The 17,645-nt window shown below is 42.4% G+C and overlaps 1 protein-coding gene across 3 annotated transcripts in view; it reads right to left on the bottom strand.

Moving 5' to 3' along the window:
• Nucleotides 1-17,645, bottom strand: part of ABHD6 (abhydrolase domain containing 6, acylglycerol lipase) — a 55,216-nt gene that overhangs the window by 18,191 nt on the left and 19,380 nt on the right. For all 3 annotated transcript variants that reach the window (XM_015130565.3, NM_001266007.1, XM_077990380.1), the window contains 3 exon segments: nucleotides 7,141-7,297; nucleotides 5,045-5,158; nucleotides 3,393-3,525 (listed from right to left, as the gene is read on the bottom strand). In XM_015130565.3, the coding sequence (XP_014986051.1) occupies nucleotides 3,393-3,525; nucleotides 5,045-5,158; nucleotides 7,141-7,297 (404 nt within the window).

Raw genomic sequence — 17,645 nt, 5'->3', positions numbered from 1 at the left:
AAATCCTTCCACATATTTCAGGGACTGGTTACTCACACTGTGGTCCATGGCCCAGGAGCATCAAAAGCCCATAAGAAATGCAGACGCTGCCCCTCCCTGGCCCTCTTGAACCAGAATTTGCATTCTCACAAGTTGCCAGGGGATTCATATGTATGATAGAATTTAAGGAGGGTTAGCCTAGAAGACAACTTGCCTGATTACATTTGATTGTTGACAGGAAATGTGAGGAAATACATGACCGGAAGAAAACATAGGGCTGGCATGAATGACACTCCTTCCCTTGGCCTGGACCCACATGGTACTCTCTTATTTGGGGTCAATGACAAAACACAGGGGGACTGGGAGGCTTCCGAGCTGTCCCTTGCTTTAGGGCAGCAACCCTGCTGCCTTCTCCACAGTTGCTCTTCCTCTAGGAGAGCAAAATTGAGATTTCTCATTATCTCCCATCACCTCAGGGCATGACATGAGAGTCCACAGAAGCTGATGCTATGTATGCAAGAGGGCAAAACTAATTTTCACTTCCAGCATGGAACAAATTTCTAGGCATTTAGCTTAGCCAAATAATTAGTTTTATTTTTTAATTTTTTTATTTTTTTACTTTGTTCTGGAATACATGTGCAGAACATGCAGGTCTGTTACATAGGAATACATGTGACATGGTGGTTTGCTGCACCTATCAACCTGTCATCTAGGTTTTAAGCCCCACATGCATTCGGCATTTGTCCTAACGCTCTCCCTCCCTGTGACCCCCACACTCTGACAGGCCCCGGTGTGTGATGTTCCCCTTTCTGTGTCCCTGTGTTCTCATTGTTCAACTCCCACTTATGAGTGAGAACATGTGGTGTTTGGTTTTCTGTTCCTGTATTAGTCTGCTGAGAATGATGCTTCCAGCTTCATCCATGTCCTTGCAAAGGACATGAAATCATTCTTTTTTATGGCTACATAGTATTCCATGGTATATATGTGCCACATTTTCTTTATCCAGTTTATCATTGATGGGCATTTGGGTTGGTTCCAAGTCTTTGCTATTGTAAATAGTGCTGCAATAAACATACGTGTGCATGTTAGACTTTTAAAAAAAAATTTTATATTTTTGTAGAGATGGGGGTCTCCCCTAGGCTGGTCTTGAACTCCTGGCCTCAAGCAATCCTCCCCTCTCAGCCTCCCAAAGTTTTGGGTTTACAGGTGTGAGCTTCTCGCCCAGCAAAATCTAGCAAAGAGCAGTAGCATCAATAATATTGATTGTGATGCAGAAATCCACACTTTATAAATCTATGTCCAGCAAATCCTTTAAATCTAACATGAGTATGATGTATGGCTTTCATGACGCCATGAAGCAGATGACATTATCTTTTTCCTCTCTCTTCAAAACTAAACCTAGGTTAGATGTCACTTGGTATCCTGGACTGGATCCCAGAACAGAAAAAGGACATTAGTTGAAAAACTAAATGAAATCCAAATAAAGCCTGGAATTTAGTTACCAGTAATATACTAATGTTGGTTTCTTAGTTGTGACAAATTTACTGTGGTAATATGAGCTATTAATGGGGAAACTGAGTAAAGGTTATATGGGGCTCTCTATACTATCTCTGCAACTTTTCTGTAAATTTACAATTATTTCAACATTTTTAGAAAGTTTATTTTAAAACTCTTGGTAGAATATAATCTTGAATTTATTTCTACTTTTTAGTTTTCACATACAAACTTAAGTTTAAATTTCCAATTGAAATTCGGATGTAAATTTTTTCTCTGAGCAAATGAACCTATACTTGAAAAAGTCAGTTAGATTTTACCTCCTGTAAGTGATTTAAAATCTAAAAACCTTGCATGGATGCTGTTCCTTCAATTCTCAAACTTATTATTATAAGATCAAATTATTTCAGATATGATACTTGAAAAAAAGAGAAGAGAAGACTCTTTAGTGTCTTCTCTTCAATTTCAATGTCCTTAACATATCAAAAATGATTAGCTTTCAGAGTGGCAGAAGGATTTTAAAGGTCAATTTAGTTAAGTTTCAGTAAAAGTCATTAAATGTTCAATTCATGGCTGGATTCTAGTTGAATCATACAGAGGAAGTAGAAGATATGAGTCATAAAAAGGAGGTAGTAAATATGCAAGGACTTCCAAACATTACAGCTTGGGTTCTGGAGTCAAGCAGCCTGGGCTCTGTTCCTATTGTGGTTCTGGCACTAATGTAATTTCTTTGTGCCTCAATGTTCCCATTTATAAAATAGGCATAATATCTTGACCTGGATGGTAACTGCATATGTAAAATGTCATTGAGGTGTGCATTTAATTTGGACAATTTACTATGTATAAATAATACCCCAATAAAGCACCAAAGGGAGAGGGAGAGAGAGGCTGGGTGCAGTGGCTCACACCTATTCCCAGCACTTTGGGAGGTGGAGGCAGGCAGATCACTTGAGGTCAGGAGTTCAAGTGATTCAGGCCAACAGGATCCTGGCCAACAGGATTCAAATTTGCCTGGCCAACATTGCAAAACCCCACCTCTGCTGAAAAGACAAAAAGTTAACTGGGCATGGTGGCACACGCCTGTAATCTCAGCTACTTGAGTGGCTGAGGCACAAGAATTGCTTGAACCTGGGAGGTCAAGGCTGCAGTGAGCCGTGATCGCGCCACTGCACTCCAGTCTGGGCAACAGACTCTGTCTCAAAAAAAAAAAAGAAGAGAGGAGAGAGAGGGAGACAGGGAGATAGAGGAGAAAGAGAGAAAACATGATTTTTATCTATTATATATTATAAATACAAGTCTGAAGACTTACAGAAGAAAATAAATTCAGAAATCCAACTTCAAATGGTAATATCTAAGAACATGTTACACTTCACATTGACATATGTACATGTAATAACAGAGGAACTAAAGTTTGATTTTTTAAAGATCTTATTATAATAAATAAACATCTCTCAATTTTTACCAAAAAAGGGGAGGGGCATAATTATAGTAGCTTTACCTCTCAGGGCTACTGCAAGAATTAAATTCATATAAACAGCTTAGGTCGTAAGAGCCCAATAAATGTTGGATGTTAATAGTAACATTATATTTCAAAGTATGTGCTGCAAAGCACTATATACATTTTAATCAACCACCTCAAATTCCGTTTTTTTTTTCTAAAGGTTTACAGGCATGAGCCACTGTGCCTGGCCCCACCTCAAATTCTTGGTGTAACAAGGCTGGCTCTATATTTTCAAAATCAGTCTGGTTATGATTATGATTATATAACTATTGGTTGGTTAGAGTTATCAGTAAAACACTGCATATCTCTCAAGCATACATCAAAAAGATGATTCTAAAAAACAGTCATAGCAGACACTAGCTACTTGTTTCCTCAGGGATTCATCCCAGCGGAGGGATGTTTCAGCCTCATAACTTACCAGCAGGACACACAAGACATAGGCTGGAGACATCCGATGGGTAGTAAGCAGCATACACCCCAGCCACCTGGCCACCCATGGAGGTGCCTACCAGGTGGAAAGGTTTTTTGTTCAGCTTCAGGCATTCTACAAACTAGGAAGGGAAATGAGAAAGCAGCTTGGTTATACAGCTGTAGACAATGGCAATGGTGATTACAGCATAGAAGACCCCTGGACTTCCTATGGACCACTGAAAATGACTACTGTTTAAAGAGAGTCTGAAACTCTACTGGATCCGTTATAAGATGAGCCCTGTGGCATGCATGGACTTCTCTTTATCTGGCACAAGAGATTGAGAGGTCATTTATAAATATAAAATCAACAGGGATTCTGCTAATTAATGGGTCAGCAAACTTTTCCTTCTTTTCTTTTTTTCTGAGATAGGGTCTCACTCTGTCACCCAGGTTGCAGTGCAGTGGCGTGATCATGGCTCAGTGCAGCCTTGACCTCTGGGGCTCAGGTGATCCTCCCATCTCAGTCTTTCGAGTAGCTAGAACTACAGGCATGCACCACCACATCTGGCTATTTTTTTTTTGTAGAGATGAGGTTTCATCATATTGCCCAGGCTGATGAAGTTTTCTATAAAGGTCCAGAGAGTAAATATTTCCTGCTTTGAGAGCCATATGATCTGTTGCAACTATTCAACTCTGCTGTTGCAGACAAAAGCAGTCAAAGGCAATATGTATTAAATAAAAGAATGAATGTGGCTTTGTTCCAATAAAATTTAGTTTACAAGAATAGGTACAAGCTAAACATAGCTCATGGGCTGTAGCTTGAGGGCTCCTGCCCTAATTTAAAGATCTTCTCATCCATCTGACCATCCATTCATATAACTACCCATTCATTTGTCTATTCAACCATCCATCCATCCAACCATCCATCCATCTATCCATCCAATCATCCAATCAGCCATCCACCCAACTACCCACCATTCTAAAAAATATTTATTGGATATCTATTATGTACAGGAAACTATGATTAGATGCTGAAAACACAGCAAAGAGCTAAAAAGACAAGGTTCCTGACCCAATTTAAAAAACAGCTTAATGGAGGAGGCAGATATTAAATATCCTCATTTGGGGGAAAATACTTAAGGTCAACCTGAAACTTACAGGCTACCCCATTCTGAAATGGCTCTTAAACTCCTATGATCTTGAAAGCTTAGCCAGAGAAGGCTAGAGATAGATTCTAAAATAGGTGCTAGCAATAGATGCTAAAGTAGGTTACAATGTGAAGAACACCCTCCCCAGCTAGGCAGAGGGGCTATTACTGTTATCATATAGCTGGTAAGCAGAAAAAGAGATCCCTAGGAAGGGAACTGGTTTTAAGAAATTCTAAACCCCTTTTCAAAGAGTTAAGAAAATGCTCAGATTGTATTTAGTTACAAACAACTGCAATAGGCTTAGAGGTGAACAGTCTGTAATAAGCCCTGGCCCTCCACTGCCAACCGGAGATATCATCAGGTTGCCATTTGGCTTGCCATCACTTGTAGACAGAATGTACTAGAGACTGGTCATGAGGTAGCATGGGACTCCCTTCCCTGCTCTCCAGACTTGGACATGCAATGGCGGCTGAGACAGTCTGGGCAAACTTTGGTAGAGCCTCCTGCTTACCTGGTGTATCCTCTTGACTTGCCCGTCTATGGACAGATCATCCAGGGAGGAGCGGGTGGTGCCCTCGTGTCCTGGCATGTCCACGCAGACCAAGTGCAGGTTCTTTGGAAGGAACTGAGGACACACAGACCTGGAGAGTCAGCATGTGGTGTGCAAAACATGTCTCCCCATTTTCTTGGGAGGTTGCCCCATGTACAGTGACCCAGACAGTCATCCCTGGGGATGTATGGGTCTTGGCCACTCAGTGTTTTACCCCAGTAATGTGAATAAGCATTGCCAGTAGCCTCATCAGGAGCAGAGGCCCGCAAAGACTAATATATAAATGGAAGCAAGCTCAGGAGATGCCTGTAAAAAGGGGACAAAGTCGGGGCAGTAGGCTTAAGTCTCTTGCTTTTTCTTCACACCAGTTGACACGTACTACCTCATCTTTCCCTCACCCCTTCCACACTTACTCCAGCCATGCAGCTGCTGACTTGGAAATGCAAGGGATGGTTCTGTTCTCTCATATCCTAGCCAGCTCCAGAGCCAACAGGAGCAATGTTTTCCCCAAGAACCACGTCTGATCACCCTGATTCTGGTTTGCCTGGTTTCTTTTTACTTTAAGGTCTAATTCTCGAAATTATTATTATCCTAAAACACCTTCTTCCATTTAGATATGTACCACTTTTAACCAGGAAACTGAGAAACATAAGTTACCAACAAACAAACATCCAGTTATGAGAAAGATGCTTATCTGAGGAGGGGACAGGAAGTTCATCAAGGCATGAAGATGACTGTCCTCACAGTGGAATTTGGAATTAAGAACACAACTAACTAGAGGGTGTGTGAGTCTTTACCTCCTGGTGTAGATGATACTTGGGATCTCTCAGGTATGGTCTTGCTTGAGGTGGGAGCCAGGGATGCTTCCTGCCCAAGACTTCTGCCAGCCCCAACCTTCACACCTGATCACTCTTACCAAGGGCAGCAAGTTGCCACACCCAAGCAAACCAAGACAAAAAGTGAACTCGGACAACTCTTCCAGAGAGCTGCCAGATCAAGACTGCTTCTCTAAATGGCAAAGGAAAAGAAAAAAGCAGATGCAGAAGAGGGAGTGGGAAGGAAAGGAAAAGAAGGAGTGAAGGAAGAAGATGGAGGGGAAGGAAGAGAAGAAACTTGGGAGAACAAGACAAGACTTTTAAAAGCCCAACTCTGAATTCACAGCAGTTCTGAGATGCAGCTGTGTCAGAAGCCTCCCCAAAGAAATATCCATGAGGTAAAAAGATTTCTAAGCCATAGGTTTTATATATCATATTCAACTCAATAATTTTTTTCTGACAAAAGAATGAGTAATATATTGCATTAGTTTGTTAGTTTGTTTTGAGATAGGGTCTCACTCCTGTCGCCCAGGCTGGAGTGCGGTATAGCACAATCTTGGTTCACTGCAGCCTTGACTTCCCAGGCTCAGGTGATTCTCCCATCTCAGCCTCCAAAGTAGGTGGGACTACAGGTGCATGCCACCATGCCTGGCCAATTTTTTTTTTTTTTTTGTATTTTTTGTAGAGATGGAGTCTCCCTGTGTTGCCCAGGCTGGTCTCAAACTCCTGGGCTCAAGTCATCTGCCCACCTTGGCCTCCCCAAAGTGCTGGGATTACAGGTGTGAGCCACTGTGCCAGACCACACTGCATTAGTTCTAATATGACTTGAACCACCACAGTTCTGAGTTCCCTTTGCTTTCTACCATTGTCGATGACATCATGTCCTAGTGGAAACGCTTTTCTTCTTCCCTTTTTTTTTTTGTTTTGAGACAGAGTCTTATTCTGTTGCCCAGGCTAAATGCAGTGGCATGATCATGGCTCACTGAAGCCTTGACCTCCCAGGCTCAAGCAATCTTCCCACCTCGGCCTCCTGAGTAGCCGAGACTACAGGCACGCACCACCACACCTGGCTCATTTTTCCTTTTTTGTAGAGACAGCGTTTCTTTATATTGTCCAGGCTGGTTTTGAACTCCTGGACTCAAGCAATCCTCCTGCCTCAGCCTCCCAAAGTGTGGGATTACAGGCATGAGCCACTGCACCCAACTCCCTTTTCTTATGAGAGAGAAGAATCGAGAATTGCACCTTGACCACACTGAGCCACATATCCTTGTGTGCAGAGAATCCGTGGAGCATGAGGATGGAGGGTTTGTGCCCAGGCCTGCCCCGGAAGGAATAACAGAACTGATAGTCTTCATGGTGAACATAGCGGACTTGCATGCCCAGTGTCCTCCGCCAGTACCTGGAGAGGGTGGGAAATAAAGACGAACCAAAATCAGTAAGGTCTAGATGAGTGGCTTCAAGATGGGCACAGATCCTCTCTATAAGTCTTACTTAGTGATAACACAAACACTTCTCCAGTCCTTGTCCTCCATTAGTCTCTAGAGTCCTCCTGAGCTTTACCCTCAAGGAATACGAAGCCAAACCATTCCAGAGAACACCTTAAATGAACTATTTTGCTATATATTTTACTAATCACTCTAGGAAGGGAAATGTGGTGTTTTCTTAAGCAGCATGCAACACATAATAACCTTTTGATAATATGTCTTTCTAGAGACTTTGAGAGTGATAACTTATTTCTTGAGAACCATCTGCACTGGTCCTCTGGCTTTGTTCCTCATAACATATGGCAGCTGGTTGAAAGCTCAGCTTCTGCTGGTTACATAAGACTTGGCAGTGCTGGACTTTGGCCCAAAATCAATTTCAATATGAAACTAGCATCTAAACAAATTGAACTCTCTGCATGGTGAATCCCTCCAAGATGAGAGATAATTAATTTAATCAGAGATGCACTTTGTAAGATACTTCACACTAAAGAAGTAGCCAAGTCTTGCAAAAGCAAATAACCTAAACTGACTGGTCTTAACTCTTTGTGTAAAATAAGCAGAGAGGGAGAGAAGATATATATTCATATTTACTTTTATCTGCATACAAAAAATGTGGGAGCATACATAATGTTTTTTGTTTGTTTGTTTGGTCAGGTTTTGTGTTTGTTCGTTTGTTTTTCAGGATAGAGTCTCGCTCTGTCACCCAGCCTGGGGCAATCTCAGCTCACTGCAACCTCCACCTCCTGGGTTCAAGCAATTCTTGTGCCTCAGTCTGCTGAGTATCTAGGGTTACAGGCGCACACCACCATGCCTGCCTAATTTTTGTATTTTTAGTAGAGACAGGGTTTCGCCATGTTGGCCAGGCCAGTCTCAAACTCCTGGCCTCAAGTGATCTGCCCGCCTTGGCCTCCCAAAGTGCTGGGGTTACAGGCGTCCAGCTGGTTAAACCGCACCTGGTTGGTTTCTTTTGAAACCTTTTTAATGACTGCATTGCCACTCAAAACGTAAAGAACATAATAGCATTGGCTAGCTTAAAAGCTCTTCTTACAACAAGGCAAGCATATTTCAAAATTCTAAATTATAACATGACTTTGTTCATCCATTCACATCCCTTCTCATTCACTTACTGACTTTGAACGTCCCCTCCAAAACTCATGTTTAAATGTAATTGCCATTGTGAGGTGAGACTGTTAAGAGGTAATTAGGCCCTGACAGTTTTGCCTTCATAAATAGATTAATGCCATTATTGAGGGAGTACTTTCCTGGTAAAAGTGAGTCTGGGCCCCTCTTGCCTCTGGCTCACTCTTATAGTCTCTTGTCCTTCTACCTTCCACCATGGGATGACACAGCAGGAAGGCCCTTGCCAGATATTGGCGCCATTCTTTTGGGCTTCCCAACTTCCAGAACCATAAGCCAAACAAATTTCTTTTCTTTTTTTTTTTTTGAGACGGAGTCTCGCTCTGTCGCCCAGGCTGGAGTGCAGTGGCCGGATCTCAGCTCACTGCAAGCTCCGCTTCCCGGGTTTACGCCATTCTCCTGCCTCAGCCTCCAGAGTAGCTGGGACTATAGGCGCCCACCACCTCGCCCGGCTAGTTTTTTGTATTTTTTAGTAGAGACGAGGTATCACCGGGTTAGCCAGGATGGTCTTGATCTCCTGACCTTGTGATCCGCCCGTCTCGGCCTCCCAAAGTGCTGGGATTACAGGCTTGAGCCACCGCGCCCGGCCACAAATTTCTTTTCTTTATAAATTACCTAGTCTGTGGCATTCTGCTATAGCAACACAAAATGGAATAAGACACTAACTATATAATCTTATGAGGAAATGCTGCATTGCACTAAGAATATGGCAAAGATTAAATGATGAGGTAATCCATGTACAAAGTTTTGTTCAATGCCCAGCACATGGTAAGTATTCAGTACATGATAGTTATTAATATTATGTAAAGATGATTTTGTCCTTCCAAATACATCATTTGCCAAAAATTAAAAGGAAAAATTAGGGGAAATATTTGCAATGAATATGACAGCTACAGATTGATATCCTTAATAAATAAAAAGCTCACAAATTGATCTCAACCATGCTAAAATCCTAATTCAACACTAGGCAAAATAAATGAAAAGGTACCTTAGAGTAGAAAAGATATTAATGACTAACAAACATAAAAAACATGTTCAAGTTCACTAGTAATTAAAAATATGAATAGTGCACCAACATGGATGGAACTGGAGATCATTATGTTAAGTGAAGTAAGCCAGGCACAGAAAGACAAATATCACATGTTCTCACTTACTTATGGGATCTAAAAATCAAAACAATGGAACTCATGGGCATAGAGAGTAGAAGGATGGTTACCAGAGGCTGAGATGAGTAGTTGGGGGTAAGGGGGATGCTTAATGGGTACAAAAAAAAAATAGAATGAATAAGACATATTGATAGCACAATACAGTGACTATAGTCAATAATAACTTATTTGTATATTTTTAAATAACAAATTTTATTTGTATATTTAAAAATAATATTTTTAAAGAGTGTAACCGGATTGTTTGTAACTCAAAGGATAAACGCTTGAGGGGATGGATACCCCATTCTCCATGATGTGCTTATTTCACATGGCATACCTGTATCAAAACATCTCATGTACCCCATATATACATAGTATGTATCCCCCCCAATTTTTTAAATAAAAATTAATAAAGAAAAAAATGAATACCCTTTATGAGCTTCTAAATTAGAAAAGTGGTGGGTTTTTTAAATTGAGATGGGGTCTTACTCTGTCACCCAGGCTGGAGTGCAGTGACACAATCACGGTTCACTGCAGCCCCTGTCCTCCTGTGTCCAAGTGATCCTCCCACTTCGGTCTCCTGAATAGCTGAAATTACAGGTGCATATACCATGCCTGGCTAATTTTTTAATTTTTAAATTTTTTTGGTAGAGACCGGGTCTCCCTGTGTTGCCTGGGCTGGTCTTGAACTCAAGTGATCCTGCCACTGAGCCACTGTAGCTGGAGTGTGTGTGTGCGTGTGTGTGTGTGTGTGTGTGTGTGTGTGTGTGTGTGTGCGCGCGCGCGCGCGCGCGCATGCGTGTGTGCACACACATGCATTTATATAACCAGTTACACAGTTCAGCCTTTCTAGAAAGCAATCTGGCATAAAATATCAAGAATCTTTGAAACCTCATGCCCCTTGTTGACCCAGTAATTATAGTTCCAAGAATAATCTATCTCAAGGAAGTAAGTAGCAACCTTGAAAAAGAATATTTTTAAAGATGTTCCAGCCATGTTATGTGTTGTTTAAAATACAAAAAAATCAGTACTAACCTTAGTGTCCATGAATAGGAAATATATTAAACTACCATATAGCTAGGTGATGTCATATTCTGCTATTATTTAAAATGGAGTTTTCAAAGAATATTCAATAACATGGAAAAATATTTATGACATGATGTCAAGTGAAAAAACAGGATGCAATTTTATTTTTAATACTGTTGATTCCAATTATGTTAAAAAAAAAAAACTATTAAGTATACACAGATGAAGTGGTGGGGGGGAGAGGTGGGAAGAACAAAAGAAGCATTGAAGAAAATTATTCCAGGGGTTATGGGTAATGCACATTTTCTCTGTGTTACCTTTTTATTTTTAAATTATTTATTATTTTTTATTTTTGGTACCGGGAGTGGGGCTCGAATGGGTTACGTTTTTATAATCATCAAATTCTCTATAACTCTCATACAAATCACAGTGTGAGATCACAGAAGAGCTGAAAGGACCTGGTGGAAAAGGTGAAACTTCAGCAGACTACTGGATACTCAACATACATCAGCTGGAAGCTGGAGAAGGTGTGCCAGGAGGTAGAGACGGCAGAGGCAAGGGCCTGGGGGAGAGTGAAGTATGACTTGGACCAGAGTGAAGAGACAAAGGGTTGGAAGGCAGCCAGACTGCCAGACTCAGGAATTGAGGGCTTCTTCATTACCAGATGGAGCTCTTTGGTACTACTTGATATTTTTCATTTAATTGGTACATCCACTGGACAAGTTTACCTAGGCTCCACAAACAAGGAGTTGGAAAACTAATATTTTTTCTTTTCTTTTTTTTTTGAGACGGAGTTTCACTCTTGTTGCCCAGGTTGGAGTGCAGTGGCGTGATCTTAGCTCACTGCAACCTCCGCCTCCCGGGTTCACATGATTCCCCTGCTTCAGCCTCCTGAATAGCTGGGATTGCAGGCATGCACCACCAGGCCCGGCTCATTTTTTTTTTTTTAATTTTTTTTTTTATTTTTTAGATGGAGTCTCACTTTATCGCCCAGGCTGGAATGCAGTGGCACTATCTTGGCTCACTGCAGCTTCCACCTTCTGCGTTCATGTGATTCTCCCACTTCAGCTTCCCAAGTAGCTGGGACTACAGGCGCATGCCACCACGCCTGGCTAATTTTTGTATTTGTAGTAGAGACGGGGTTTCACCATGTTGGCCAGGCTGGCCTTGAACTCCTGACCTTGTGATCCACCCACCTCAGCCTTCCAAAGTGCTGGGATTATAGGAGTGGGCCTTTGCGCCCGGCCTCTAATTTTTGTATTTTTTTTTTTTAGTAGAGACAGGGTTTCTCTAGAAACCCTTTTAGTAGAGACATGTTGGCTAGGGTGGTCTCGAACTCCTGACCTCAGATGGTCTGCCTCTCTCAGCCTCCCAAAGTGCTGGGATCACAGGCATGAGCCACCATGCCCAGCCCAGAGAACTAATATTTTCAAATGATCCTCTCAACGAAAGAGTAGGAAGATGACTCTAAGATACCAGGCCAGCTGAAAAGTTCTGAAAGACCCATGGCCCAGATGGAAAAAAACAACTTCTTTGGTTTAATGATAGTAGATAATAGAGAATAGATTACCTCTAATTCACAAAAGCAGAACCTTACAGAACAGAAACAAAGAGAAGAATTAAGGTGGGATGAATGAATGTCTCAGGAGAAAGATCTTTTACAATCTCAATACACGCACCAAACTGCTCCTGTTTCAGGGACAGAAGTCACTGAAGGCTCTATTGACCTAAATAGAAAAGCTCCAAAGAGGACCTCGCCGGCTTTAATAAAGTCTCCTGGAGTCCAGAGTCCTCACCCTATAAGTCTCTCTCTAGTTAACAGGAACCTCTGAAGAAAAGAACTTACAGATTTTTTTATACTGTGGTAAATAGACATAACATAAACATTTACCATTTTAACAAGTGTACAATCAATGGCATTACACAACACTGCTAAATTGCCACCACTGTCCATTTCTAGAACTTTTCATCATCCCAAATAGAAACTCTGTACCCATTAAACATTAACTCCTTATTTCCTCCAGTCCCCTGGCAACCTCTATTCTACTTTCTCTATGAGTTTGTCTATTCTGGGTAAAAGTGGAATCATACAAAATTTGTTCTTTTGTGTCTGGTTAGTTTCACTTAGCACAGCTGTTCTCAAGGTTCATCCATGTTGTATTAATAGCATGCATCAGATTGTCATTCCCTTTTAAGGCTGAATAATATTCTATTGTGTATATACCACATTCTGTTTATCCATTTGTCTGTTGGACATTTAGGTTATTTCTATCTTTTGGCTATTGTAAAGAATGCTGCTATGGACATTGGTGCACACATTGAGACCCTGCTTGCAATTCTTTGGGATTTACACTCATAAGTGGAATTGCTGGATGATATGTTAAATGTATAACTTTCTGGGGAGCCAACAAATTTGTGCATAGTCACTATACTATTTTACATTCCCAACAGCAGTGCATAGGGGGTTCCAATCTCTCCACATCCTCACCAATGCTTCTTTTTCATTTTTTAAAGTTATGTATATCTTACCACAACAAAAAGAAAGAAACCAGGCCAAGCATAGTGGCTCACAACTGTAATCCCAGCACTTTGGGAGGCTGAGGCGGATGGATCGCTTGAGCCCAGGAGTTCAAGCCTGTCTCTATAAAAACCTGCAAAAATTAGCTGGCAAGGTTGCATGCACCTGTAGCCCCTGTTACTCTGGAAGTTGAGGTGGGAGGATCACTTGAGCCTGGGAGGCAGAGGTTGCAGTGAGCAGCCTAGGTTGGTCTCAAACTCCTGGGCTCAAGCAATTGGCCACCTCTGCCTCCCAAAGTGCTGAAATTACAGGCATAAGCTGCAGCACCCAGCTCCAAATTCACTAATTAATTCCAACAAATTATTTATAGATTTTTTTGGACTTTCAGTGTACACAATTGTGTCATCTGCAAACAATGAACAATGTCAGCTTTATTTCTTCTTTTCCAATTCTTATCCCCTTTTCTTTCTTTTCTACTTTTTTTTTTCTGAGACGGAGTCTCACTCTCTCGCCCAGGCTGGAGTGCAGTGGCGCGATCTCGGCTCACTGCAAGCTCCGCCTCCCGGGTTCACGCCATTCTCCTGCCTCAGCCTCCCGAGTAGCTGGGACTACAGGTGCCTGCCACCACACCCAGCTAATTTTGTTTTGTATTTTTTAGTAGAGATGGGGTTTCACAGTGTTAGCCAGGATGGTCTCGATCTCCTGACCTCGTGATCCGCCCGCCTTGGCCTCCCAAAGTGCTGGGATTACAGGTGTGAGCCACCGCACCCGGCCCCCTTTTCTTTCTTATATTTATATAAGTGAACTGCTCACTATGATTTCTTACCTTGATTTCACAACTGAGTTTCTTTGGGAAAACAATAATCTTAGAAAATCTGTCTTTTTCATCTTGTGAACAGTCCTGATATTTTCATTACACAATGAAAATCAGACCTGATGTCATCCGCAGTGGCCACAGCATCCCCAGTGTGGCTCTCTATTGACTCACGTTGAAGCATTTGGTACCTCCTGCAGGAGCAGCCATAGTCCACGGTGCTGTGGAAGTGTGCTGGCCATGCTCCAAGGACACTTAGACCCAGAGAGAGCTGCTCTGAAGACTTGCTGTGGCCTACTGGGGACACCTGTTCTTGTTCCCAGAGGAGCTGAGACGATCCCAGAGGGAACTCCAGGAGCTTGCACGATGTGATGACTTCACCAAACCCTTATGATCATATGGCAGGACAGCGGGGAATGGGGAGTGGGTGCCAAGCTCTCTCTACTGCCTGCTGATCCTGTTTGTGTAGCAATCCTGAAAATTAACCTGACCTACCTAGGTCTGTGAGGTGAACCCACTGGTGGTCATTACTGGCAGCCGAGCCAATGAAGGCCTTTGGAGGAGTCGCTGTGGTTAAGGGATATAAGTGACTCATGGTGAAGCTGCTCATTCTATGACAACCACTGTGTAAATGTCACTTGCGGTGAGGCTATTTGGAGGAAACAGTCTGTACATTTCAGTGATGCGGAGGAAGTGCCTCACAGGATTGCTGACAGCTCTCTGCAATGGCATCATGGGTTTTATTACTAAAACCATAATCCTCCATGTCACAATGCCACCTGGCATGATCTGAAAGGTTTTCTAGGATTTTCATCTTCCCCAACCAGCTGGATTTTCTTCTTGGCCTGTGTGCCCGAGTTCCCAAAATAAAGAGCACTGTGTTTGTCTTTCAGCCACAGCTCTGAGCTGGGTGACAGGCATGGGCAGGCTTTAAGACCCCATGCATCCATACTGCCAATTAAAGAGGCTCTGAATGCTCTGCACTGTGGGGCCTCTCTGGTTTTTTCGTGGTATTATTTGTTAATAAAAGTAAATTATTTGCTATGCAGCATCATTCATAATAGCCGAAAGGTGGAAACAACCCAAGTGTCCATCAACAGATGAATGGATACACAAACTGTGTACACACACAATGGAATATTATTCAACCACAACAGAAAGTGAAGGAGTGACGCATGCTACAACATGGAGGAACCTTGAAAACATTATGCTAAGTGAGAGAAACCAGACACAAAGGTCACACATTATATAACCCCATTGATGTGAAATGTCCGTAATGGGCACATCTAAAAAGACAGGAAGTAGGTAAGTGGTTGCCAGAAGATGAAGTGAGGGAGAAACTGGGAGTGACGGCTACTAGGTATGGGGACTCCTTTGGGGAGGTGGAAATATTTGAAATTAGATAGTGGTAATGGTTGTACAACACTCTGAATACATTAAAACCACTGAATTGTACACTTTATTTATTTATTTATTTATATTTCATTTATTTATTTATTTAGACAGAGTCTCACTCTGTCACCCAGTCTGGAGTGCAGTGGCACGATCTCGGCTCAGTGCAACCCCCGCTTCCTGGGTTCAAGCGATTCTTCTGCCTCAGCCTCCCAGGTAGCTGGAATTACAGGCATGCACCACCACGCCTGGCTAACTTTTTGTATTTTTAGTAGAGACAGGTTTTACCATGTTGGCCAGCTGGTCTCGAACTCCTGGCCTCAAGTGATCCACCCACCTCCTCAGCCTCCCAAGTGCTGGGATTACAGGTGTGAGCTACCGTGCCCAGCCTTGAATTGTACACTTTAAAATGGTGACTTTTATGTTACGTGAATTTTAACTTAATTAAAAAAGCAAATTATTTGCTATCAACTTATTTTTCTCATTACAAATGAAACATCAAAATTACCCTGACACCCTGACTCTGAAAGCCTTCTCCTCGACAGCCCAGGGAACTGTTGGGGGACTATGCAGCATTGAGGTTGGTTTCCACACGAGGTGGGTGGAATAACCTTTATATAATCACACCTCTGTATGTGGCCATATCCATGGTTACGAGCCACATCAGTGAATTGCGTTCTCTGCTTCAATTTCATGTGGTTAATAAAAACAGCGTTTTGTGTGTGGCAGTCCATGATGCCTCGACAAGGCTATGAGAAGGGGCACGCAACTCTGGCTTCTCCATGTCAGGGGTCATCCAGGAGCCTTAGCCCACAAAGCACAGAACTCCTGCTACCAGCACTGCAAGGGCAACGGCATTTCAGCTTCAGAGTGAGTCTCGCTTTCTCAATGCAGAAGGTGGGTCCCAGGTGACTCGGAAGAGGGTCACAACTCCCCACTCTCACCCCCAGAGAGCAAGGGTGAAAGATGAAAAGCTCCCTTCCATTCAATTAGTTTCCTTTCAAGGATCAGAGCCTGGCTGGCAGGCGGAAAATTCCACACTCAAGTGAAACAAAAGGGAGCCAGAAAAGAGGGCAGATAAAGGGTATAACACCCTCCCTGCACTCTTCTACATACAGAAGTGAGTTACGACTTCCCGAAGTCCCAGTTAGATCTCAATGGGCTTACCTATAGCACAGAGAGGAACCAGGTCTATTTTGGTGCTCCCTTCATCACGGGATGTACACCATGGGGGTGGGAAGGGCAATTTCATTTGATAATTGGACAGTGGCATGAAAAGGCAATGAAGCACATCATGAGAAAATCACTTTCTTTTTGACTGTTAAACTTCTGGTTCCAACAAGGAGAAAGGCTCAGCTCAGGGCTGCTACATCTTTCACGCTGCTCATGCTTTGTAACAAAGTAAAAGGAGACACAATTTAATAAGACCGTTTAATGTCATTGTGTTTATTTTTACTTTTATATATATATATATATATATATATATATATATTATTTTTTGAGATGTAGTTCTGCTCTTGTTGCCGAGGCTGGAGTGCAATGGCGCAATCTCAGCTCACTGCAACCTCCACCTCCCGGGTTCAAGCAATTCTCCTGCCTCAGCCTCCCGAGGAACTGGGATTACAGGCATGCACCACCATGCCTGGCTAATTTTGTATTTTTAGTAGAGACAGGGTTTCTCCATGTTGGTCAGGCTGGTCTTGAACTCCCAACCTCAGGTGATCTGCCTGCCTCGGCCTCCCAAAATGCTGGGATTACAAGCATGAGCCATCGCCAGGCACTTTTTGATATTAATTTGCTATTTATGACAAGCTTTCCACTTAAGGGAGTGATATTCATATCACTTTTTAAATACTTGATTTAATGATTTTTTTTTAAAGATGGCTCACTCTAAAGAAAATACAAAATAAGGACAGGTGGTATCCAGACAGGACAAGAATAATAGTGGTACAAGAATGACATATTTTGGAAATTTATTTTTCTTTCTGTCACTTCTTTACTAATGACTTCTAGAACAACTCTAAAAGTATTCTGTCCTACACATGCCATCTCAATGGTTCTGGTCTTTCTTGTTCATTTTTCAGTAACATCGCTGCACCTGTCAGGACATCACAGGGTCAGAATCCAATGATCAAGGCCAGGCGTGGTGGCTCACACCTGTAATCCCAGCACTTTGGGAGGATGAGGTGGGAGGATCACTTGAGGTCAGGAGTTCGAGACCAGCTTGGCCA

The sequence above is a fragment of the Macaca mulatta genome, chromosome 2 (assembly GCF_049350105.2).
Source record: "Macaca mulatta isolate MMU2019108-1 chromosome 2, T2T-MMU8v2.0, whole genome shotgun sequence".
Classification (NCBI taxonomy): Eukaryota; Metazoa; Chordata; class Mammalia; order Primates; family Cercopithecidae; genus Macaca; species Macaca mulatta.
The sequence above is the reverse complement of the archived record's forward strand: the minus strand, read 5'-3'. Positions and strand labels throughout refer to the sequence as shown.